This window comes from Triturus cristatus, chromosome 12 (assembly GCF_964204655.1).
Source record: "Triturus cristatus chromosome 12, aTriCri1.1, whole genome shotgun sequence".
Classification (NCBI taxonomy): Eukaryota; Metazoa; Chordata; class Amphibia; order Caudata; family Salamandridae; genus Triturus; species Triturus cristatus.
The window spans coordinates 139,295,540-139,322,793 of NC_140595.1; the positions used below are offsets into that span (position 1 = coordinate 139,295,540).

A 27,254-nucleotide genomic window follows, 5' to 3' on the forward strand; every position below is an offset into this window, starting at 1 on the left:
GAATCTATCACTAACTAATGTCTCTTACAGATATATCGTTACACAAGTAGTAACTTGTGCGTTAATTCTTTTATGTTTGTTTCCTCTTGATAACAAATTATCCAGATCCAGAAAGCCTGCATTGATAGTGCAAAAGTAAGATGTCTGGTTAACTTTTTCTTTTTTTTTCATCATAGAACTTTCTTTTCAGTCCTGTTTTATCCATCTTGTGTGCAAGCCTCGATCTGATGATTTTGAGTAACTTGATAAAGCAAACTCCAAATGCACTGTGGTGGGTCGTTCATGAATATACCTTATTAGCACAAAAGTAACTGACTCATAAAGTTCAGATATACATTCTTGTGTATTTGTATGATAGCTGGCCATTTAATTGTTATAGGTTATGTTTTTAGTCCTTGTTTTCTTTTCCTCTCCTTGCAGCCAACTCCCTTATGATGTTAGCCCTGAGCAGGCATTGAGCCATCCTGAGGTCCAGAGACGCCTCGACATATCCATTCGTAACTTGATTGCAGTCACGGATAAGTTCTTCTCCACCATCACATCCAACGTTGAGAAGATTCCGTATGTATCTATAAAGTCGATCTAAAATCAATTAATTGTATAGCACTTAGCCTCCATTTCCGTTGAATTTTTGTTTTTCTAGCAAGGTTTTTTATATGGCTCTGGCTGAACCTTTCTGCACTGTGATTATTGTTGCCCTGTTCCCATTTGCTGTGTTTTCACATTTTGCATCTAATTGGTACAACAGATATTTTAAAGGTTATAGCAACGGTAGTGTTGTTGCTGATAAGTCAACAGTTTGAAGCCCAATATCTCCTGATAAGTTTTCAAAATACTTTCCAGCAAGCTTGCCTTACCACAGTAGAGAGATGTTGGTATCCTAACGATTGTTGTCAAACAGTGCGTAGATTTACTTATGATTTTGAATGTTCTGCTTGGCAAGAGAAGAATGGTCGTGAAACATGGAAAAGTGAACATAACAAAGCTCTGTATTTGCACGATTTTCTAAATTTGTTTACTTTAACCGACCCTAAAGTCTGATTGTTTTCTACATATGACATCCCGGGATTAGTCTTCCACTGTTACTGTATCCGTACCATTTCTTGTCTGAATGAAGGGTGCTTTTGAATCTTTGATCAGTCTTGTCAGTGAAATGTTTAAGTGTATAATCTTGTCGGTAGCCTGATTAGGATACCTCAAAATATGACATCTGCCAAAAATATTTCTTCTAAAGAATGCAGTAAGAGGAGTGACAGTTTTTGAGTCTGAATACTGCCGAACAAGTTCTTTTTTGGTTGAGGCTTTATCTAACCGTATTCCGCACCGTAGAATATTCCCTACTGAAACAGAAAATCTTGAGCAGTACCTCAGTAGGTGGTATCTTTCGGCTCTGTGTCAGAAGTGACCTGTGTGGTGCTTATACGCGCCACCTTGGCACTCTGACATCCATTTATTTCATGACTATTTCCACGAGTGAGCAGCATGCAGAATCTAACAGCTTGTTAGGGATAGAAGAGCCAATGTCTCAGAGTGGGGAGGATCAGTGTGGAATCTGTAGTTAGAGTCTCTACTAGAAAAGGCGTTACCAAAGATAAGTAACTTGTTCTTCTGATAGAGACTTCTAACAGCGGATTACTCACCTTAGAATAGATAGATAGATGGATATCCAAGCAGTACCTTCCCTTCCCGGAGGTGGGTATGCGACTGGCTAAGACGAGAAAAACCTGTATGACCGAATGGACAAAATGCCTGTCTTGACAGACCTGACTGTCCAAGCAATACTGCTTCGTGAACATGTGGAGTGACACCCACATAGCAGCTTGACAGGACATGGCCTCCGTGTGTTAACGCAGTAGTTGTTGCCTTGGCGAAATGGGTCCAAAAGCCCTCAGGAGGCTGCTTCTTAGCTAATGCATAGTCGATTTTGTTGCAGATTACAATCAATCGAGAGATGGTACATTTCTGCTGCACCTTGCCCTTTTTCACTCTAGTGTACCCAATGAAGAACTGCTCGTCCACTTGGTATTCCTTGGTACTATTGAACGACAAAAAAAAGAGCCCTCTCTTTTAACAAATGGTGGATTCTCTCCTCTGAGAAGGATCAGGCGGAGTGAAACATTTACGAGGCGTGATGTTCTGGCTACATGAAGATGTGACCACCTCCGGTAGAATAGAGGTATGTTTCCGAAGAACTAGTTTCTTTTAGTAAAACCTGGTGTACAGAGGGTTACCTGAAAGAGCTTGAAGCTTTCAAACCCTCCTGGGCGATGTAATGGCTTCCAAGAAAGCCTTATTGAGAATTAGTAGTTGAAGTGGAGTGATGTGCAGGGATTAAAATGTAGAACCCATGAAAAACCATAGGACTAAATTAATGACCCATTGACACATGATGAAAGGGATAGGTGAGAACACATGTTATAACTCCTTAAGAAAAAGAGTCACAAATGGTGGGCGCTGATCTGGCAACCGCAAAAAGCTGATCACCGAAATTTAACTTTTAACGGTGCCCAGGTCAAGGCCTTGCTGGGCTAAATATAACACAAACAGTAGGTCCTCCAAAAAGGGGTCTTAAAAGCGCGTCTACGTGACGAGATGGGCGCCAAGCGACAACTTTTTCCCAGCAGCAGGTGTATACAGCCGTACTCTAGAGACTCCTGGCTGCCAAGATAGCATAACAGATCTTGGGAAACACATCAAATGCATTTAACTGTCGCTGTACACAAAGGTGGGTTATGCGTAGGTTCGAATGTAGAACCTTGCCCTACTACTGCAACAGAAGGTCCCCCAAGTGGGGCAGCCTGATGAGGGCAGATGCTCATGCTCAGGGGTTCCCTATACCAAACTTTCCTTACCCAGATCGGAGGGACTAGGATGACTCTGGCTAGTCTGTCCTGATCTTTTTAAAAACTGTGGGGCAGGAGCAGTATACCCGGAAAGGCGTGCATGAGTCCCCAGTTCCATTCTAAATGGAACGTGTCTCTGAGCATGGCCGCTTTGGAAACTCCAACACACAGAAGTGCTGACCGTAACCGTTCTCAGCAGTGGCAAATGGATTGAGCCATGGTTCTCACCATTCTCGGAATAGATCCTGTGCCACGTCTGGATGAAGACCTCCTTTGTGATTAGCAAGGCATGGGTACCTGAGGTTGTCTGCCCAGGCGTTCAGAGATTTTATCAGATGCTGCACAATCTGGAAGATTGTCTGTCACTCCAGCCAGGTCCAGAAGCGAAGGGCCCCCTGGCACAGGTCCACTATCCGGAGCACAAGTCTGGGCCACCTACGGGTAGACGGCGCCCAGCCACTATTTTCATAGGGTTGACTCCACTTGCCAAGATGTTGGGCCCCACTGAAATATGCTGAACTCTTCCCGTGTAATTTTCAGACACTGGACACATTCAGCAGTTCCTGCACATTGTCTGTTTTCGTTGGTAGCAATGTGCAGTTGGCGAGGGGGCTTTGTTTTTTTAAAATACCATTTGGGCCCAAAACAAAGGCTGAAGTTAAGGGGCCATCTGGCCTTTTGTTCGAGCATCCTTACTGGGAGCTATTTGGAGCCTCCCACCTAAATGCAATGCAGAGGTGGGAAAAAGGCACACTGTATATTAGAGTTATGCATGCATTGTAAGAATAACCAGGTTATGGACGAAAACCCTCACTCACCCGAGGGTGAGATGCTCTCTCCAGAGTTTCGCAATAAGCGCCATGAGCTATATAAGCATAACTGACATGGTGTGAGACTCTGCAGAAGGTTGACTTGACACATACATAACATGCTTAAGAGCCTTCTGACCTATCATATTGATCGACACATGCGCGTGATGGTCAAGAAATTGAGGCCTAAGTACCACATTATGATTTATACACTTGATACAGCAGAGTGACTGTCTTTTGATCCTGATGAATGCCTTGAACTACATTGTCATTTGGGCAGAAACATGTTGATCACTAGACAGGGTATTTATTTAGAACCCTATATTCACTTGCATTTTAACTAACTACCACATAGGAAGGAAGAATAAAGTTGTTGCCCCTATGTAGATAGTTTTTAATACACTTTTTACTTTTTCTTTTGCACTCTGCTCCTCCTTACTATACCGAGTTGGTAGAACCAACACGTGCTTTGCACCCCTGCTCCTTCCCTCTTGGGTAAAGTTGTAGCCCACACGGGGTACCTTGTGGTCCCCGTGTGCTGGACGAACCCTATGATTTATTTATTTGAGCAATTTATAGAGCGCGCAAATACCCGTGGGTGTCTCGGCGCTAAATGATGAAGCATGTCACCCTTGGGTGAGTGAGGGTTTTCGTCCATAACCTGGTTATGCCCAGTTTCATGGTCTTTCACATATCCTCTAGTAGTGCTACCCTATATATTGTGTGGGTATTATGAGTTTGGAAGACATATAGGATAGAAGTTTCTATTATGTAGCCTAGTACTTACTTGAACCCTCTCATGCGTGAGATATATGCATTGTAAGAATGTCATATCTGTTAGTCTTTCCCAGTATTTACAAAAATAACAATTTTAAATACCACTCATTTGTTATATATTTTTGTAAAGAGCTACTCATCCCTACGCAGGTCGTCGGACCGCTTTAGATCACATGTTTACATTAACAATAAATAGTGTGTAAATCAATGTACAGGAAGCATGAGTGTACATCCATGTACAGGATGTGTTGCATAATACAGTGAGGGTTACAAGGTGTAGGAATCACATATCCATAGCTTTACTGTGCTATATTAGAAGGATTAAGTTATGAACTGCAAGTAACAAACTCTGAAACCCAGTTACCGAACAACAAAAAATAAAAAGCTGCCACCTGCATGTTTAACGATGTTTGTTGCAGGTGACGCAATAATCCTCTATGCTATTTGATTCAAAACTGGGACTAGACAAAACACAGATGTGTTGACCTCCATACTTATCTTACCATTATTATTCTATGAGATTTACTTGTCACAAAAATATCTGCAGCAGGTACCTTAACCCCATAAGATGTTTAAAAATCCAGACTTTGCAACAAATTGAACAGTACAGATTTATTGCTATGTTTCTCTTTGTTGCAAATTTCTTTGTAGCAGAGTTTAAAAAAATTTATAGGTTGAGGCCTAGATTTTGCGTCTGGGTTGTACCTTTTTTAGCAAAACCCCACCGCAAAATCTCATCTGTTAAATCTCATAAGGCGCTTAAATGTATTCATGACAGACCTGCTAAACACATATGGGAGGCCTTAAGATCTGATGTCCCTTCTTGTGAAGTCACTTCCTATAAGATCATGGGTTGTGATGGCACTTCTGTGATAGTCACGCACTGTGATGTTATGCACCATGATATCACTTGCATACTGCCTAACTTGGTTAGTCCCCCCCCCCCCCACTTCCTCTTTAACTTTTTTTTTTTTTTAAGGACTTGTATCACTACCCCACCTCACTCCAGCCTGTTTATCGCAATAACACGATAGCGGTATTGTCCGTGAACACCTGAACCAACCAACCAAGCAAACCTTCCTGATGGATGGGAGGAAAGCTTTCATACCAAGTGAATCATCCTTCACTCCAGAAGGTTGTTGTGGAGCTGGGACTCTGCTGGAGACCAAAATCCACTCTTAACCACCTCTCCCAGGTGGCCGCCCCAACTCCGGGTGGGGAAAGGAGGAGAGGTCTGCTGTTGGACTGATCGCAGTTCATTAGCCACCACTGCAGTTCTTTTGCAGTCTCCATTGAAAACTGGATGAGGTCGCAGAGCTTCCCCTGTTGCTGCACCCAATGGGACTTAAGATCCCACTGCAGAACCTGCATGTGCCATCGGTGTACTTTACCGGCAGGATGCTGGAGGCCACCAGGCCCAGCAACCTCAGTCAGTATCGCTAAAATCAAGGACTGAGTTTTGAACATTGGAATTCTAGCCCGAAGTCCTGGACTCTTGGCTCTGGAGGGTAGGTGCAGAACTGCACTGTATCCAAAATAGCTCCAATGAAAGTGAGGGTCTGAGACTGAGTCAGGTGCTACTTCAGCATGTTGATAGCGAACCCAAGTGAATGCAGGAGGTTTGCAATAGTCTAGAGGTGAGCGACGATTGCCTGGGGTGAGCTAGAGGAAGACTAGGACCGCTGACCTCTGAAGGTGAGAGGCAGCCACCACCATCGCTTTCATGAACACCCATGGGCACTGGTGAGGCCAAAGGGGGAGTACTGTAAACTGGAAATGCTTGTGACCTATTGTAAACTGCAGGTAATGCCTGTGGTCTCGCAGGATGGGAATGTGAAAATAAACATCCTAAAAGCCCAATGCTACTGTCCAGTCCACAGGGTCTAGGGCAGACAAGACTTGAACCAAGGTAAGCATCTTGAATTTCCCTTTCTTTAGGAAGGTGTTGAGGGGCTCCAGATCTAGTATGGGACAAACGCCTCCGTCCTTTATCGGCAGCAGAAAGTTACAGGAATAGCAACCACATCCTGCTTCTGTTGCTGGCACCCTCTAAATGACTCATTTGGCCGCAGAGCCTGCCCTTCTAGTTGAGCAAGATGAGATGGTTCTTAGTCAGCGGTTCTGAGGATGGTGGCAAAGGCAGAGGGAGTTCCAGAAAAGGAAACTTGTAACCACACTAAACAATTTGAAGCACTCACTTTTTGGATGTTTTCGCTTGCCATTGGGGCAGATGGTACTGGACTCTGTCACCAACAGGATGGCTGCGCTGTCTGGAGGGCATGCTAAAGGGGCTTAGAGACTGCAGCCGCCGGAAGGGCAGGAGATTGGGCAACACACTGGCTTTGGTTCCCACGTCCTCTGTGGGAGCTGCTCCCATGGCCACAAAAAGGCTGGGTGGCCTGTTGACCTTGGGGTATGGTTGGTACTGCGTGCACAGCTGAGATTTCCCACCATAGTCGCGGAAGAAGCAATACAAGGTAAGAGCCCAAAGATATGTCGGTAGTTTGGCTCTCCTTAAAGAGCTCCAGGCCGATATGGGCCTTGTCACCGAACATGTGGTAGCAACCAAAGGGCATGTCTATTGGAGCCTACTGGACATCCCCTGAGAAGTTAATCGATCGGAGCCAAGCATGGCGGTGTAGTACCACAGTGGAGGAGTTAGCCTTGCCCAGCAAGTCAGTGGTGTCCAACCCACACCAGATAGAGAACTTTGCTGTGTCTCTGCCCTTAATAATGGCCTAGCTTAATATGGCTCAGGCCTCCTCCCAGACAATGGGGAGCACTTCCGCGACCGTGTCCCACAAGGTGTGGAAGTAGCAGCCCAAGAGACATGCAGTGTTAACTGACAGCAATGCTAGGTGCTAGGCCAGTGAAAGGAGTTTCTCTTTCCAAAGTTTGCCAGCCTTTTGGATTCACTGTCCATGGGAGCAGTGGTGAAGGTGCTGGGATGAAGTTTGGCGGTCGAGGCGTGCACCACCTGGGTCTCAGGTTTAGGGTGCTGTGTGCAGAAAGCTGGGTCCCCAAGAGTGGGGCGGTGGTGACGGGCCTTCATCCTGTGCACTGGAACACCAATGCAGAACTTGGCCCAACTCCTCAAGAAAGTGTCTGTAAGGGCATCAGTGAAGGGGAGGGAGCAGGGGATAACCCTAACTAAAGCACCTCCATTAAGATGTTGGTCTTAACCTGCACAAAGAGAAGCTTCAGGTCGAGGACCTCCGCTGCCCTCCTCACCACTATGCCGAAGGATGCACCTTCCACCATGGCAGGTTCCGGAAATGAGAACAGGCCAGCATCTGGAGACCTATCCAGTCCACTGGTATCTCCAGGCTCCTCATCCCAGTTTTCGTCTTGGTAGGGGATGTTAGACGGAGCACTGAAACTTTTCAGACACTCGCCCCCAGTCACAGATCTGGGTTGAATCCATCATCATTCTATAGCTCACTTCGCCACCTCAGTTCAGACACAGCTATATGCAAATCAGTCTTGACCCTGTGCCTCATGGGAACAGTCCAGCCCGAACTGCCTAGCCAGGTCTTCCCTGAACCGGAAACAAGCATCCTGGGACCGGTTTCTGGGTAACACCCTTCATCAGCCAAGCTAGCTTGAATCCAGTGGCAATGTGAGCAAGGGACCCACGTCTGGGCATACCCTGACAACTTAGGGGCGAACAAAGCAAACACAAAGAAATGATGGATGGAGCGCTGAAACTTTTCAGACACTCACCCCCAGTCACAGATCTGGGTTGAATCCATCATCATTCTTTAGCTCACTTCACCACCTCAGATCAGACCCAGCTATATGCAAATCAGTCTTGACCCTGTGCCTCATGGGAACTGTCTAGCCCGAACTGCCAAGCCAGGTCTTCCCTGAACCGGAAATCAACATCCTGGGATGATCTGGCTTGGCAGTTCGGGCTGGACTGTTCCCATGAGGCACAGGGTCAAGACTAATTTGCATATAGCTGTGTCTGAACTGAGGCTGTTAAGTGAGCTAAAGAACAATGATGGATTCAACCCAGATCTGTGACGGGGAGGGGGGGGGGGGGGGGGGGGGAGTGTCTGAATAGTTTCAACGCTCCGTCCATCATCTCCTTGTGTTTGCTTTTCTTGAGAGCACACTACTAGATTTATCATATTAAATTGTAAAAAAAAAATAGATTGCCTAATGCTGGAATTCCTGAGTAAATCTATGGGGTTTATCTGTCTGATAGAAGTCATGGAGCACAAATGTTTAACTAGAGCTTGGCTTTAGGCCATGGCTTGTGGGAGAGTGGCCTTTTGAAAGCCATAAGTGGACCTAATCAATATTCTTTGTGCTCAGTACATTATACATTTTCTGCATTTTTTACGAGTTCCCATTGTGGTGTTTAAAAAAAAAAAAAAAAAAAAATGTATACAAAGGTTATGGCACTTGCCAACCTTGTTTATGAAATGGCATTTTCGTACTGGATTGTTCAGACCTCGTAAGAAAAATGTTTTTGGGGGATATTTCAGTACCCACTGGTTAGTTTTTTATTGTAGATAAAATTACTTTGTTTAATATTAAAATTACTATTGTATTTCAAATTGTGTTTTTGTATCAGTCTTTTTATCTTTATACTCCATTCCTTTTTGGCTTGTGAAACAAGGAGCTAAACTTAATTACATTTAAAAGATTGACAATTTGTGGCAAGAAGTATTCTTATGTTTGCTGCTGATTCTTTTTTTTTTATATAGCTGTGTCTTCATTCTTACCAACAATGAAGATGGTTGATATAATTTAGGGGAAATTTTGCTCTGTTCAGTTGGCAATTTCCTGTTGAGTGGGGAAATTAGTTAAACCTGTGTGCCATGGATGTGCCACATATTAAAGGAGTCATTTTGGAAGTAATACTTTTGTGACTGTGCGACCGACCTTCACTTTAGTACCTCATAGGTACACGTTGTTGAATAAAGATTAAAGGACTATTCAAACCTAGCCTGATGCTTGGGAGATATTTCAAAAGATGGATCTTCATCAAGTCTGTGTGTTTCGGAAAATATTTTACCTGAGGTAACTTATTTATTCAGAACGTACAAAGAAAGTTCATTGTCTAATGGGACCTTTCCATGAATCGGTAACATATGCTGTAGCACACTATTCATGGCTTAAGACATATTTTGGTTCTCAATCCTTAAAGTGTGGAGAATGTCGTCTTATAATTAAATTAGTCTTGGAAAAGTTCACTGACTGTTTATTATTGAGGTGTAGCAGAAGCCTTTTTAATCATTTTCCTTGCTGTATTACTTTAGGTATGGGATGCGGTATGTTGCTAAAGTGCTAAAGAGTTCTTTGACTGAAAAGTTCCCAGATGCTGCAGAAGAAGACATTCACAAGGTATGTAAAGCTTCTGCACATGTTACTTGTGCAGTTGGATCTTCAAATGTTAATCTTATCCTAAATAATCTAATGTTTTAACTTTCTAAATATAAATGCCCTTTTTAAAATTGTTAATCTTAACTTTCTAACCTCAGGATTCTTATTCTAGAATCTATACATCTAATAGCTCATTAGTCCCATGGTGCCTTCTATCGAGTAGATAAACCAAATATATTGGGAAAAGGACATGCGTGACTGAAATATTCATGACTTTCAATAGGAATTATTTTGCACCCTTATAGCATCCAAGAAGAGTCAATTCGTACCCTATAAGCTACCCTATAGCCCCAACGCTACTCCCCTTGTGGCAATTGTTGAGTAATGTGGGGTGAAAGTTGTCTCGTATGCCGACGACACGCAACTGTTGTTCTCTTTCAGGGAACACAACGAGACAGCTTTCACCAATTTTAAGCAGTGTCTTCTTAATATCTCGTCATGGATGACGGATTGTTGCTTAAAATTAAATACCGACAAAACTGAGGTCCTGTTTTTCAATCAATCCATTCCCCCCTCGGTCGGTACTCTGGTGGCTGTCTGAGCTAAATCCACCTACCCTTCCTGTTGCTTCTGCCAGGAATCTAGGGTTCAAGTATGATTCACAACTTACTGGTAAAGTGCAAATTTCTCATGTCTCCTCACTGTTTCTGGAAGTTGAAGGCTCTCCAGAGATTCCTTCACTTTCTGCCTATCGATTGTAGGAAGACTGTGGTTCATGCACTAGTAATTTCTCAGCTTGACTATGCTAATAACCTTTACCTTGGTCTCCCTGAGTACTTGCTCAGGAGGTTACAGATTATTCAAAACGCGGCAGCCAGGCTTATTAGCAACGTGCCATTGCGACATCACATCACCCCCCACTTGCGTAGTCTACACTGGTTGCCTGTAAAAAGAAGGATCGAGTATAAGGCACTGACCCTGGTGCATAGAGCAGTTCGAGACACTGGTCCTCAATATTTGAAGCAGAGACTTCAGAAATACAGCCAGAACAGAGTACTAAGATCGAATGACCAGAAACTACTGGTGATCCCCCGTTTTGCAAAGACCAGGATCAGTGGCTGTGCCTTTTCGGTGAAAACCACCACATTATGGAACTCTATACCTGAGCATCTGAGGAAGACCAAGTCGTAATCTATGTTTAGGAAAGCTTTTATAACTTGGCTTTTCGGCCTTCCCTAGAGCTCATGGCCTAGCCTTGTTCACTTCCTACAGGTTGGATGCACTGCTAGCATCGGGACACCTCCGTTGGAGGTAGCCGTGCGCTCTATTAGCTTCAATAATAAAATAATACATTAAAATTAATGAAGGTCATACAAATAAATAAGCAAAATTGACAGTGTGAACCTTTTCTACATCTGAATTAAGCAAAATATTGCAATATCTGAGTATTTATTTGGCTTATATTTTGTTTTTGTATTTTTATGTACTGTTTTGAAGTTCAAATCATAAAAATTGCCTATAACAACTCAATGGGGGGGGGGTCAGATTCCGGTTATTATTTAGTGGGGATCCACAGAAGTCAAAATGTTAGGAACCACTATTTTAGTCCTCTAAAAACACTATTAGTTAGATGTAGAAGCTTTGTTCTTTTGGGACTTAAATGTGGAGTGCAGGAATTCTTTATGAAAAGCTTCATTGTATTTTTTTCAGTTCCGTTTTAAAATAGTATCACGTTTGAAGAATTTTATATGTGCCAGGGATAAATTATTTGTTGTTGTTTCTGGGACCCAAAGGACAGTCAGAGCTGTACTGTATTCATGAATCTAGTGAATATTACCCTAATTGAAAACTAGAGCGGGTGAAGTTTCTTTTTTTTTTCTCCTATATACAAAGGTTTTCTGACAGTTAGAACTTCTCGAGGTTAGTGATCCTTGTCTTTCGGAGACTTTCAGTGTGCGTACTATATTGTCCTCTAAATATTTGTTTTTTCACAGATTGTAGGAAATCTGCTGTATTACCGCTTTATGAACCCAGCTGTTGTCGCCCCAGATGCCTTTGATATCATAGATATGTCAGCTGGAGGAGCTCTGCATCCTGATCACCGTCGAAATTTGGGCTCCATTGCTAAGATCCTGCAACATGCAGTGTCCAACAAGATGTTTGAAGGGGAGAGTTCTCACCTAGGTGTTGTAAATGATTATCTGGCAGAAACTCATTGGAAATTCAGGTTTGTGCGTTTCTGTAACTAAATCTTTGTACTTTGTTAACGTTTAATTAGAGGAATCCTAAAGTGGGGCACTTGTGATATTATAACCTACAGAATGTTCTTTGTCTCATTCCTTCTTAATACATTCACAAAGAGTGACTTCACAAAGTGGACTCGTACCTTAGCTATATACACATTTGTAGCCTAAAGTGTTCATTGTAGCCAATCAAATTGGAGTGGCTTGGAATACATGCTGGTTAGATTATGGTTTTGAACATTAACTGGGAAATCTAGCTCCTCTGAAGTTGACTATTACCTTTAAGGGCTCGAGACATTTAACTGCAAGGCTTGCAAGATAAGTGACTTGGTAGCATAAGATTCCAATAAAAGCACTTGTTATTTAGCTTATACAAGATTCCTCAAAAGTTCTCATTTGACACCAAGGGATTGAGTTCCTGCATAATTTGCAATCCAGTCCTGTTAGGGTTGAAAATTTGTTCATTCGGTTGTTTTTGAGGTCCTGTTTAGCTTCTGAAACATTTAATAATATTAGAACTATTCAAAAAACAATTCACTGTTGCCTATGCTGTACTTTACTTTTCCTACCATCACCAGCCATAGGCTGGAACCCTGGCAACTCTGCATTCTGTTACAGTGCCACCTATAATCCTTGGTTTCGCATGAATGTCCTAGACTGCATGTGATTACTTGAGCTTCTAGATGGCACTAGTTGATCGAAACCAGTTGAATTCATTTTTCTTTTTTGCACAGTCATTAGGACTTGCATGTAGTCTTTTGATGGGCCATTGATGGTAATAATGTTCTAGTCATTTTCAGTTCTTGGAAAATATGAAAAGGTCTCTTTCCTTGTTCAGGGATTGTGAGCAGAAGTCTGATATTTGTTTTTTTCCTAAAACTACTTTCAGAACAAGTACATAGTCTTTCATGGATTGGTCTTTAGGAACAATTCTGTTTGAGGTCTGCAGCTTAGTAACACAGCTTTCTGCCTACAGCCATTGGCAGGCAGCGTCCTCGAGTTATAAAAGATAGTACACAGCTTATAGCCTACAACCAAGAGACCGGCAGCGATATATGGACCAGTTGAACAATAACGAGAGAGAGTCAAAGGGAAGGAAAAAAAGGGAGAAAGACCCCAAACATTTCCCACCCCTTACTCCTTCGCACCATTTCACCCAGCTTCTCGCGCCTAACTGTAAAAGATGTTGAGAAGGGTCAGGGTTGACGCCCAGTGATATGATGAGGGTCTAAGTATCCTCCCTTTCTTCTCGGGGGGGGGGGGGGGAGGAACCAAGCGTAATGTCTGCAAGTATTTCGGGCAGGTCACCTCTCTAAACTGTGCCAAGAGGATCCAGATAGAAGGGGTCATAAGTATGACTATACAGCTTCCCCCGTCCTCGACTGTGAATGACATACGTTCCATTGCCAGGATAAACCATAATTTGTGCACCCTCAAGATATGGTCCGGAATGTTCTCTGTCTCCCAGAGCGCGAGGATTACTTGGTGCACAGTGCTTAACGCTAAAGCTATTTGCCGGCCCTGTGTCGATCATAAGGGGAAAGTCAGGGGGTTGGGTAGCCCTAAGATTGTATAGGTAGGGAATCTGGGTAGAGCCGTATCAAACGCTGGGTCAATATCGTTCAAGACCTGTTCCCAAAACGTGGCCAATTGGTGATCGTGCCCAAAGAGGTGAAGGAGAGGGCCCGTTTGCCTACAGTTTCGCCAGCATTTTTCAGACCGCCCCTTATTCCATCTATATATACGTGCAGGTGTGAGGTACCAGTAGAAGCTACTTTATAGGCTGACTCCGTGTTGGTAATGTTGTGTGCTGTGAGATGTACCCTGTAGAAAATGTAATTCCATTCTTTGATAGATAGGGAGGACTCTTTTTCTTCCTCCCAGCGTAGTTGGCCCTTGGATTTCAGAGCGGAGCCACAATCTGAGAGTAGAGCAGAGAGTTCAGAAATGAGGTGCTTATCCCCATCTTTACGTGCCGACCATTTCTCAAAGTTGGTGAGGGAGGACCCGGTTTATAGCAGGGGGAGGTCACCCAGTGTCTCAGCTGGAAATACTAGAACACATCTGACAAAGAGAGAGAGTGGTCCTGCTTAAGTTGAGCAAAGGGAATAACCCCTGAGGAGTTGAAAAGGGAACCCACGCCTTTGCAGCCCCGTTTGCGCCAGCGGTTAAAAACGCCAGAGTTGGTCCCCAGAGGGAAGTTGGGGTTGTCAATAATCACCGTCATTGGGGATGGAAACGTCGTTGGCCCCTGTTTAAAGGCAACAGAGTCCTATATTTTCAATGTCGTGGTGGTTACCAGGGATGAGTACAGCCCCCAGGCCCTATGCTTGCGAGGCAACCGGACCTCACGCCATATATTAACACCGGCAACCGTCTGGTCAATCAATCATTTAAGTGTATTAATTACTTTTCAGTAACATAAAAGTACAATACACAATAGAAGAAAAACACTTAAAAGCCATTAAAACTCATCTCATATATATGATACATTATATAGGCCAGATAAAATCTTTACGCTGGATTTTCCGACATTGTAACCCCTGCATACTTTTCCTTATTTTCAGGACAAATAGGAAGATATTGCACAGCATATTAATGGAGTATGTATTATATGTCCTCCTTGGTACTACATAAAATGTTCCCCCAAAAAATATATTGTGCAAGTTAGTCATTGTGGACTTATCATCACACAGGCATAATGATAGTTCAGACATAGAATGACAATTATCTGGGAAACCTAACCTCAACAGGAGCTTATTTACCCTAAATCCGGTTAAGATGAATCTCTGCTGGTCGTTACAAACCACTGTTAAATATGATTTCAGATCCTATTGGGTGATTAAGGTATTATAAGTCAATACAGATGGTTTTGTTCCCTCCACCAGTTCTCACTTTCCAAAGTAGCTTGTACTGTCTGGTCCATTGTTTTTCTGAGAGTGGGCGATTCCACTGTACAGTATAACGAAGTTATGAAGCCTGAGTGGCCTCCTTTTGCTTTTGTATGAGATAGTTGGTGTTGGTGGAGGCACGGCTTCTTGCCATTCCAGATGAACCGGTTGATTGCAACATGCAGTGTGCATAAGACTGAAGGCGATGGAGCAGGGGTATGGTCTGGAAGATAAAAAGTATGCGCATGAGCACTGTCATTTTACCTGTGGTGATGCGGCCCATCCAAGACTGTCACAGAAGGCTCTAAGAGGAAAGCGTCTTATTGGTCTGGTGAAGAAGGCCTCATCGTTAACCCCCAGTGTCTTCGCCATTGTGGAAGCTAGCTGTGTGCCTAAATACTGTATGGTCTCCTTTGCCCACACTAATGGAAACCGTGCATGCAGAACGTCCCTTTGCGGAGAGGCGACCGAGAGGTTCAGGATCTGGGATTTTTGGAGGTTAACTTTAAAACCAGACACCTCACGTAACGATCGCAATTCCGTGAGCAGGGATGCTAGCAAGGTAATCGACTTCGTCAAAGATAAGATGATGGCATCCACGTACAAGCTGATGGTATGACTATCAGCGCCAAACCGAATCCAGAAGACCAGCGGGTTGTCCTGGAGTCTTTGCGCCATAGGCTCCATGTATAGCGCAAATAGGAGCAGAGAAAGGGGACATCCCTGTTGGGTCCTGCTCACTACAGGGAACATAGAGGATAAAGTCCCATTGACACAGACGGAGGCCCTGGGGGTGCTATAGATACACTGTATCCATTCAATAAATTTATTTCCAAACCGGAATCGGTGGAGAGTTGCAAGCAAGTATGCCCAATGAACCCAATCAAACGCCTTCTCTGCGTCAATGGAAAGGAAGAGAGCCTCCATTTGTGATCGTTGGATGACGTCAATGAGATGCAGGAGCCGTTTTGTATTATTTCCGCATTGCCTCATAGGGATAAAGCCGGGTTGGTCACGATTGACCAAACCCAGCATGATGGGATTCAGTCAAGTGGCTAGGATGCCTGCAAAGAGTTTGGCGTATATGTTAAGAAGAGAAATGGGTCTATATGATGCACAGTACCCAAGGTCTTTCTACGGCTTAAGATTCACCAAAATGGACACCTCTAGTATAGAGTCTGTCAGAGTACCCAAGTCAAAAAAGAAGCTAAAAAGTCGGGTCAAAAGAGGGGCTAGCTCTTGAGATTTTTTTATTTTGCATTAGTGTGCAGGAAATCCATCCAGCATTCCAGTCAGTCTGTCATGGACGCACGTAGTTTCCTGCTGCTCTCCCTGGAATCGGGGGTGGGGAGGCGGCGGGTTTGAAGATTAGGTCCACCCATTTTACTCTCACTGCTGAGCTACTGGTGCTTGATGGTGACCCACTTGAGAAGGCTGGAGGGATGCAAAGCGAAGCAACAGATGCGGCAGGATGGAGAAAATGAGAATCGCATCTCACCTGTCCGTCGTCATTGGACACGCCCCGTGGATTGGTCTTTTGAGTGTCTCTGCTGTCTGTGGCAACAGTAATTGCACATTTTGATTCTTTTGAAACTGAGATTTTTTTTCAGCAGTTCGATGGAGAAAGTGGACTCTGGCATGCACTGTGTATGTGTGGCACTGGGCATCGTAAGTCAAAGCAGCGCGCAGGTTCACAGTTGTGAAGCTTGCAGAATTTGTCTGAGCCGTTCAAGCCATCAAAGCAGCCACCTCAGAGGGTTTTCCTAAGGTTGCATGAGTGGACTGGCTGGTTCCCTGAAGCCATGTAGTGATGCTGTCTATGCAATAGCATACTGTGATGCAATGTTCAGTGCCCAATTTGAATTTCAGTCTAAAAAATAATGCCTGTTTCTAGAGATGAATTCTTCTGAAGTTAATCTTGACATGTCATGGTTGGGTTATGCATTTTGGTAAATGAAAACATCTGTAAACTAAACACAAGGGAAAGTAGAAAGACGATTGTGATTCAGTGAACTAGGTAAGACGTACATAAAGCAAGTGACCTGGATAATGCACTACATGTTTTTGAAAATCAAATCCTGCCAACTCCTGCATCTGAGATTTGCTTTTGTTAAGGACTCCTCCTTCACTATGGTGTGTACCCCGGCATAACCCTATAAATAGCTCCGATCGTAAAGTTGCATATATTTTTGCTGAGGCTTTCAAGACCCAAAGCGGACATACAGGAGAAGCCTGCTTCTGTAACTGCTATTTCAAGGTATCTGCTAAGAACTTTCAGTCCTTTGATGGGTTATCCCTTCTATCTAACAAATCAGTTGGCTGCGGACGGCCTTGTGCAGCAAACACCAAGAAAGGCCTAAAGCAATCTCACTTTAACATGAGCTAGGCAGTTGAGTATTATGGATGTGATTGCTAAAACTATCTTTGCATCTGTATCGTTAACATTGAGACCTGTACATGCTTTCATTTATTAGAAGAATTTCCAGTATTTTTACTACTGATTCTCTCACATACTCCACAGTTTGCATAACTTGCCTCATGGGGTCTGGACCGGAAATTTCATCTCTGATCATTCAGACCGTTGCCCCATTTCTTGCACCTGTGCACATCTTGCTAGTTCATCATTTTGGCACAGCCATGGGGATTGGCACTTGATTCTCTTATCGACTTATAGTAAGAGGTTGTGACACCACTTCCTCTTATATATTTCAGGTTTTAATTTATGTACTTATTTCATCGGCAGACAGTGAAGTTAATCATTTGGTAGATGTCAGAAGGAAAAACTCTCTGCCACAGGCTTGGAGTTCTGAGCACCCTTTATGCCACCAATGTATCGACGCACCTTACCTGGCACCCCTTTCGTGTGCATGTCATCCTTATTATTGCTACACAAGTGGTTGGAGTAACATGGCTATATTACACTTGCACCCTGGTACTGCATGTCTCAGGTGGATCTAATTTTCGTGGTCTGGGGATGGGTAGGCAAATGCCTTGGAGCCATCCAGGACAAAATTCCTTTCTGCTCCATTGCATTGTTGATCCAAGGCCAGCTCCCCATCAGAGTATGGCAGTCTTAAGCCATCGTTGCACTCTAAGATGATTGATTGATTGATTAAGATCGAGCCAGGCTATCAGTCGTCTCCTTAGGAAAGCAGTGCTGTAACTCCATTGCACCCAGAGGTCGAGCAAGTTTCCTACCTCTTGGTAGAGGTGATGGGACCACATGCATTTCTCAGGTGGCTCCAGAGATTTGCTCTTTTCAGTCAAGCAGAGATCCTCCCATGGATGGTCTGTCCCAAAGACCGGCAGTTCCTCCTTCCGAGTCCTCTTCTTTCTGTGTGGTTAAACCAGGCACCTATGATATCAGTGCAAATTGAAAGGAAGACGCTCTTAATGAATTTTCTGCAATTTAAAAAGCCAAGCCCCACTGTCGGGCATATAATCAGTCCAAGTGAATCACAAGAGAGAAAAGGAAAACGCATGCACTGCCACCACAAAGAAAACCTCTTGGGCTGCCTAACCACAGCAGTCTTGTTTGGAGCCTGCCTTGACACCAGAGGTGCACCGTATCTCAGAGTATGTGACTGTTATCATCCCTCCTGGACCTTCTACAGGAGGAACGGGTGGAATCCTGAGTCTTTTATTCTATGAGGTCCGTCCTCTCAGAATTCAGTCTCCTTTAGGCTCTTCTTTGGCTATCACCAACATATGGACTCCACTTGAAGGTGGACAGGATAGACTTATGTGATCCATCTAACCAGATATAGCTGGACAAATAATTTCAAAAACGTACCAAATCCATGTGGACCCCTGGTGCTTTTTCCCAGTTACCATTTCTCATTTCTTACTCCTCCTCGAATGCCAGGTATACAAAACTGAAAAATAGGTGTATGACCCAGTCAGTCTTTATCACTGTTTTGGCAGGGGATGATTCCTTGAAGAAGCCAGCTTCGTGCCATATGGTCATGGTGGTCTTGCAACACATGGCAAGAAAATGTACCAGTTCGGCAGTGTCCCTCTGAGATAGGGATGTACTATCAAGGCCAGCATCTTACATTAACCCTTTTCCATGCATCTATTATGCACTCAAATGGTGGAAAGTACCAATCAAGTTGAAGTCAGGCTTGCCCTTGATGAACCAACCCAATGTGAATGGAGTTTGTTTTGAACCCACTAGTTAAGATTGATGAAGTTGCACTTAAATGCAAAGCTTATATTTGCCTTGTTGCGTGTTGAGATATCTGTGCCATCAAACTATGCTCCTAATGAGTGTTGCTTTTCAATTAAGATCTCTCCTTTGTGCGTAGTGTAACATGTAGGTGTGCCTTCCAATGGCCAGAAATAAACTACAGAGGGAAACTAGTAGTTTGAGAAACTGTTTCTACTAGGAAAACCATCAGGGTGACTTTGTGGTGCAGTATTAAACAGGAATACAATTTAAAAGGCTTCGTTTGTAGAGTACTAAGCTTGACCGCATCCAAGATGCTGGTAGAACATCTGCAGAACAGCTGAAGGTGGTATGATCAGAGTGTGCTCTATTTGCACTTGTGTGTAGACTGGAAAAGAATATCCTGACCTTTCGTTTACATGTTCCATATTTTAGCCACTATTAAAGTGGTCAAGGGAGACTTTCTTGAACTAGTTGTAGTTGTACACTACAAAGAGATCAAGAAAGAGTGAGTGACCAATAACCCAATCCAGTGTCGATGGAACAAATACCCTTCATTCTACTGGCCGCACATTCTTAACAATCTGGATATGCAATGAGTGCTTACTGCCTATAGGAAGCACTAGGTTCTTCTTCAGCATTAGTGCTCGTTTTGACCAATTTTAGGACGTTGATCCATGTGACGGTGCTTCGTTCGAATAAACTGCAGAGAATGGGTTTAACCAATTACCACATGTGCACTTCACTTTGTTATTGCCCCTTTTAGAGCATCTTATTTCCTACCATCCTTTTGCCTTCTACACTGTTGTTTAAGCACAATATCAGTGTGGTTTGTCCTTGTTGTGTGCAAGACGAACACTAAGTTAGAGAATTGTGCATGCGTTCTTTGATTCACGGAACAGCAATGTCGAGGAAATGATGGGGGACAGCTGTGCATATTGAGGAGCAGTAAAAACATTCTACAACCCACATTTTTAAATGTTCATCCATATATAGGAAATTTATCCAGGCGGCATGTTCTGTTCCCGAGCCAGAAGATCGTTTCAACGTTGATGAATATTCCGAGATGGTCAATGTCATCAAACCAGTGATCTACATGACAGTTTTGGAGCTCATTAACACTCACAAGGTATAAATATTGGTCATAGATTGCCACACACCTGGCACAAACAGTTTATACAGTGTGTATCCTATTAGTATAGACTATCTAATGTGTAGAATTATGGGTTCACTCGTCATTTGGGGACCTGATGCCACTGGGTCTGCTTCTAAACATACTTTCCTTCTCTCCAAAGCTTTTGCTGGAACACCAGGACTCTATTTCTCCAGACCATGGAGACCCACTGCATGAGTTGTTGGAGGATTTGGGGGAGTTGCCCACAGTCCAATCTCTGATAGGTATGTAAGAACTGGAACTTCTGAGCATGCCAGTAAACATAAGGTTTCCCTTCTATAATGTTATGCTGGAGTCTGTGGGTAATTGTTAAAGAATAAATCTGAGTCTTTTCTCAAATCAACCATATATCTGGGGCTAAAATATTAAAACGTGGTACGAAATTTTGCAAGGCTTTCCCTTCAGGGAACATGTGTAAAATCAGCCCAGTGGTGCAGTTTGTGATCTAGATATTGCTGTGTGCATGACTGTTGGTAAAATAGTGCTGTTTGTGCAAATCTACAACGACTGTCACTGTTAATTCTATAAACGTTTTGGAATGTAATCAGTTATCTTTGGGAGCTTCCCTGGCACCGTGAGCTCCAAAGATACTGAAAAAGTCAATAAAATAGATTTAAAATGTTTTCCCTTTAGCCTTCATTAGTGATTATTTGACCAATAAGTGTCAGTTTTGACATAATTTTAAATTGGATATTAATCCACATAAGTTTTTCTTTTTGTTTTGATGGGGTGGGTTCTTTAGGCTCGTTTGTGGGTTTTTTTTTTTTTCGTGTAAAATATTGTTCAAGGGAACTTCTGGTGAAAGATGTCATAATAGTTTTCAACACTCAAGCAGATCTCATCAAGCAAAGGAACTTTCAGAAACGCGATTGTTTGGCATGCAGGGCTTGGTAAACAGAACTGTCTTTTTCTCTAAACTGGAAGAATATTTTAATTGTTTACTTTGGTTTTAAAAATACTACACCTCCTTCACGTTACATATGTTTACAATGCTACAGGAGAAGGCTCGTTTAATTCTGGTGAAGAGGAGATGGAGATCTCTCTTGTTCTTACCAACAAGTTTGACATGATGGAGTCCAGCAGTGAGGAAACTGATGCCAAGAGTTTGTTGCTAAGGTTGGTGTTCGTTCTGAATTTGTTTTATTCTCACACCCAACCTCTTCAACCTGCTCTCCCCGAGTTTTTTAAGGGGATCCCATATAATTCTCGATGCGAGAGATGCCTGGTTAGTTTTCTTTGGCCAATTGTGCAGGTTGCCCATTATTCGCACTGGTATTATCCTCTCTTGCCTTGTTTTCCCTGATTTATATAAATGATGTGTAAAAAATCTTTCCTGAACTCAAAACATCTGTTGTACCATTATTGGTCTGAAGGATCTGCTGGGCTTATTTGTTCTTGTTATGGATCACTTCTGATGATGGTTCATCCTTGTAGGGAGCTGGCTCTTTATATTACATACTGTGTGAAGAGTCCAGGGGATTCCTTGTAGGTGGACAGGGCCTTGCTCTAGCAATCCTAAGGGGCTCTTCTAGGGGGTAGTGTGTTCAAGTAGCCTTAGGCTTAACTTAGAGAAGTGCAAGACATCTGAAAATACACACACTGCTCAATAAATGAGACACATGACGTAATAAGGAGGGCCACACCAATTTATAAAAAAGATAATCGTTCAGATAAGGACGCTTGAAATAGAAATTCTTTTCAGTTCAAAAGTCGAAACTTAGTACAGTTTTTAGAAGCAGCATTGTTATCCTGCAAGAGGAAATTTCAGTGCGGCATTCAGGTACAGTACAGTGACTTACGAGACCCATCTGCAAGAGTAAATGTAAGTGGTGGGCAATGTGCAAGGCAGCACCAGAACACCACCAGCGGTACTAGGGCGGCTGGGTGCAGGGGTGCAAAATAGTGTTGGGTGCCCAATTTAACTCTATGGGGATGGGTCTTCGCGTAAAGAGGCTGCAGGCTCGGACTGGGAAGCCAACCGGGTAATTTTTGAGAGGACCGCCTTGGAATTCTATCATTGTCAATCTTTGGAGGTCAGCTGTGGTTTAGGAAAGACCTCTTCCCTTGAAGGCTTGTCAAATCCCTCCCTATCTCTTTACTCCCATCACTGCTCAGCTGTTTTTCTTTTGTATGCACACAGGTGTTCAGAGTACCTCAAAAGTTGCCTGCATGAGTGATTGGTGACTGCTTGCGACTTTAGAAAAGTGTTAGCTCACATCCTATAGATGCCAGGATGAATATACAAAGAAGACCAAGTCATCAAGTGACAGGAGAGTCACTTGAAGCAACCTCAGAATTCATGCTGAGTAAAGGATGCATTGTTATCGTAGACATAAGTGGAAGGTCCTTGTACTTACGTTGTGCATTTTACACTCATTGGTATACATGTTGATAACCCATGAAGGGTATTCTGAGATTCTGAATGATTCGCTGCTTCGTGTTATCTTTGCAGCATTACAATGCACTGGTATTTTAGGTTTCTACAATGTCTTTTACTCTCCTTGTGTCAGCAAGCTGTAGATATGAACACATTCCTTGTGTGGTGCTATAGCTTCAATTGATGTCTGGCTGTTGCTTTCCTCCTAGAGACACTATCATAGTTAAACCCTATTTGTTCTTTTCAGCACAAAGCACATGCTTATTGACGTTATTCAGTCCCAACCTGGCGATTCCATACCTGAGATTTTAAGGACCTCTGCATCAGTCGATCAGGTGGGTTTTATGCTCTGCGTGTATAAAAGGTACTGTACCACATCAACCATGGGTACTTTAAAACTTTGCTTACATAAGTTAACAATAAGAGGAACAGAAAAGGCCTCGTAATGAGGAGTCCGTTTATTGGTGGTACACTGTACTGTCCTTAAAAGCGCTAACTTCAGTATAAATGCAAGTTAATGGGAGCAGATTTTGGTATTCACGCCTGAAGCAGATATACAAACTTTCTTCATCGCCGCATTGAAATATAAAATACTTGCTTTTTTTGTAGTCTCTTAAAATGCATGCTGGTTGTGCAAATGCTCGAGGGATTGGTTTATATTACATGGTATAGTGTTATGCTGCTTCTAATGCGAAGAAAACCCACAATTGAAAAATCTGCTTTTTCCAATATAATGTGAATGTCCTGAATGCACAGATTCTACTTCACTTCAAGCCCAAAGATCCATCTAGGAACTCCATAGAAAGCCTGCTTTTCTTTCAGCAACATTTGTTTTTACTGCAACACCACCCCTTCTGCCCTATCTCACCTGGAGCCAGATGTACAAAGCATTTTTCTGGTCACAGATGCTCAGAATCAGAGTTTGCTACAGCAGAAATACTTTTCGCAATGTGCTAACCCCATTTTAGGAGTCAGTAACCTTTTTCCAACTCTTAAATTGGGTTTACAAATGGATAACCAATCTGTATTTGGAGGGGCATGTTATGGGCATCCTTTCCAAATAGTTCCTATCCAAGTGCCTCAAAGCATTCGGAATGAAATTGCAGTCTTAAATAATGGACATATTCTGTCCCTCCAGTCGGAGTGGTAACCCATGCATAAAAGGGAAGTGGTTACCTGAGGACCCTTCCCTTTGTGAATGGGAAAAAAAAATGTTGCGGTAAACAGTGATCCACGGGACCACTGTCTACTCCAAAGCAAAACATTCTTTTATTTTTAAACGTGGCCCCATTTTCATCAAGTAAAACTGGCAGAATTTTGATTTTAAAAAAATTACTTTATTGAAATGCGTCCACAGACCTGGTAGAATGCCCAGTGCATCATCCCTGTGATGGCCTGCAATTGGAGTGAGTCACAATTTGCGAACATCCTATGTATATTAATTAAGTAGGTCTGATTGCATTCCATTCTAAATCTGAATTTTCCGACCTGACCTATTCCGACATAAGTACGCTTTGATAATTATGTACTGGCTGCAAAAGTGTTGGTCCAAATTGCAACCAGTATTTCGCATGCAGTAATTAGTACAGGGGTCTTCAACAGGTAGCTCGGGAGCTACCAGTAGTTCACCAATACCCTGAAAGTAGCTCCCCGTGATGCAGCTCAGCATAGTACTCATTTCAGAGGGTCAACCCAGCCATATTGAATAAGATCACTTTGCAGGAAAAGACAATGTTTTCTTTGAGCGCGTTAACCCCAAATAGAATGTGCATATTTGATACAAAATCATGTTATTTGTTATTACGAGCAACCAATATATTAATGTATGAAAACAAAATGATTGAAAATCCAAAACCTATTTAAAATTGCTCCTTGAATGGTAGTTCACACAGAGTTGAGGAGGTTTATAGCTAGCTGGATTTCTTGTGTGCCAATGGACACCTACATTTGTGACTGTTATGTCAGTGGCCATGTGGAGACATTTTATTATGATATAACTTTACTTTTCAAGACACTGCTGTCATGTGTCAAGGTGGTTCTGTAGTAGGGGATCTCTGTGTATAGTCATAATCTATGAATAATCCCCGCCCATGTGCGGGGACCCCGGAGCAATCAAAAATATCTCTTAAGCTGTCCCGCATTTGCAAACCTGCAAAGACACTTAAGAGACAGACAAAATAATACAGCCTAATCACAACAAGGCTGCACTGGCCAGCACTTCCTCAGAAGTGAACACAAAAGCCAAAATAAAGTTGAAATGTCATTTTTATTCACATCTGACATGTTCCTTTATTATCACACACTCCCTTCACCAAAATCCCTTTAAACAATAGAGAGGAAGGGGTGGACAGACAAGCCCTATAGGCTGTCATTATGTGTCTGCTAAAGGGATACCGTGCCTTTAAGAAAACTCTCCAGAGACCCCCGGTATCCCAGGATGCACAGCCAACACAAGTTACTTTCAGTTCTTTTTTCCGGCTCCTGCTAGCAGGACCCTGGAGCTTGAGCTCTACCCTTTTGGGTGGTTTATTTGATTAAAATTGGATTTTTTGGATAAATAGTGTTTTCATTCGACGTCTAGAGCCTTTGTTTACTACTGCCTGCAATCTGGAGCAGTTTTGGCCCACTCTTAGCATGGCTTTGTTCGATAACTGCCCTGAGTGTGGGAGGAAAAAGGCCAAGACGGACCCACATGATGTTTGTATCCTCTGCTTGTCGCCCTCACATGTCCCAGCTACATGTGCCATCTGTAAAACCTTTTCAAAGAGGACCCTGAGGGACAGGGAGAAGATTCGCCTTCAGGGACAGGAGCAGCAGAGGACCGGTGGGACTTCGGGGCATAGAGGATCTCATTCCCCCTCCTCCGCCCATGCTTCAGCCCCTGGAGGGACCTCCGGGCAGAGCAGGGAGCAGAAACGGCGCCTACCGGCTGGTAGGTCGCGTTCGACGTCGAAGGCGACCACGTAGACGGCGAGGGAGAAGGCACCGGTATGTTCGCCGTCGATCCAGGGCTCTGGGTCGCGGCAGCCTCGGCGTTCGACGTCGAGAGGGGGGCCGGCGAGACCCGGGACCGGGTCGCCGTCGCAGGTGTCACGGTCAACGTCGACGACCCATCGACGTCGTACCGAGCCCCATGGAAGACTTCACTCACCACCTTCGCCGTCGACCCACGGCTCGACGCTGACGGAGTCGACGCCGAGATCCCGGCGCCCGCCGTCCAGGCGGAGACTATCGCCGTCGAGGCACAGGTCGCCGTCGAGGCACAGGTCGCCGTCGAGGCACAGGTCGCCGTCGAGGCATCGGACGTCGACGTCGAGACACCAGCGTTCGACGTCGAAGCACCAGAAGTCGACGTCGAGGCAGAAGTCGACGCCGCGGCGACGGAGGTCGAGGCGTGGTTCGACGTCACGGAGGCATGGTTCGATGTCGAGGAGGCGTGGTTCGACGTCGAGAGGACGCTCGACTGCGAGACGGCGTTCGACGTCGAGGGCTAAGAGACGCCGGACGAGGTCGACGTACAGTTCGACGTCACGGACATCGGGGAACACGTCCTCAGTGATTACGATCTCCAGTCGGGGATCGGGGAGACGCGGACGTTCCCCGTCAGTGGCCTCCACGCGGGACAGGCCCGCCAAGAAGAGGAGAGTGGCCGCGAGCCCGGACAGTTCTGGTGCGGGCTCTCCTGCTAGGAGTGATGGGGCTTCGGAACATCTGTCCCCGCTGCGTACCCAGCAGCCGCCTCTGCCTCCTGCGCCCGATCTTCCACCGGCTCCTCCACCGGTGCCTGATCTTCCTCCTCCTCCTCCTCCTCCTCCTCTCCCTCCTACCCCTCCTCCGCTGCCTCTGCCCGTGCCTCAGCTGCCTACATCTCCACCGCAGCCACTGCCTCCGCCCCCGAGGGTTCCTCACAGGCAGAGATCTTGCTCTCGCCCTCGCAGGCGATCTCGGAGTAGGCGCAGATCGTCCACTCGCTCTGGACATGGACGACGGAGGTATCGGTCTCGTTCCAGAGGCTCGAGGGGCACGAACTCTTCTGGGACTGGACGGTTTTCTCCCTCACTGTCGGAGACGCCTCCTACCCGCGTCTCGCCGGTGGATGACATTGCCACGTTCCAGGAGGTGCTGATGAGAGGGGCGGCGAAGTTGGGGATATCAGTCACTACCCCTATTCCCACTACTTCTGTGATCTTTGAAACTTTGCATAAGGTTCATCTGTCGCGCCCCCTCCTCCCGTTGGTTCCGGGGTTGGAGAAACCTGCAATGGAGGTGTTCTTGACGCCGGCCGTGGTGAAACCGGCGCCCTCGAGACTACTAAAAAAGTACAGGGCTCCTGACTCGGACCCGGCGTTCCTCAGAGTGGATCCTCCACCGGACTCTGTTATCGTGGCGGCGGCTCGTAAACGACACTCTACGACGCCTTCCTCCACGGCTCCTCCGGATAAGGAGAGTCGCAAAATGGACTCCTTGGGGAGGAGGATGTGCTCCACGTCGGCCACTACGATGAAGGCCGCTAGCGCCTCCGCTCTGTTGGGGCGCTATGACAGATCTCTTTGGGACTCCCTGCAACAGTTCGCTGCCTCCCTGCCTAGAGACAAGAGGGAGGACTTTCAGGAGGTGCTGAACGAGGGCATGATGGTC

General features: G+C 44.4%; 1 protein-coding gene across 1 annotated transcript in view; it reads left to right on the forward strand.

Annotated features, from left to right (window-relative positions):
* Positions 1-27,254, forward strand: part of IQGAP3 (IQ motif containing GTPase activating protein 3) — a 187,733-nt gene that overhangs the window by 116,330 nt on the left and 44,149 nt on the right. Inside the window, exons 27-33 of the mRNA XM_085639704.1 lie at positions 421-561; positions 9,700-9,784; positions 11,758-11,990; positions 20,062-20,194; positions 20,361-20,463; positions 21,238-21,355; positions 22,864-22,951. Of these exons, the coding sequence (XP_085495830.1) occupies positions 421-561; positions 9,700-9,784; positions 11,758-11,990; positions 20,062-20,194; positions 20,361-20,463; positions 21,238-21,355; positions 22,864-22,951 (901 nt within the window). The remainder of the gene's footprint in view (positions 1-420; positions 562-9,699; positions 9,785-11,757; positions 11,991-20,061; positions 20,195-20,360; positions 20,464-21,237; positions 21,356-22,863; positions 22,952-27,254) is intronic.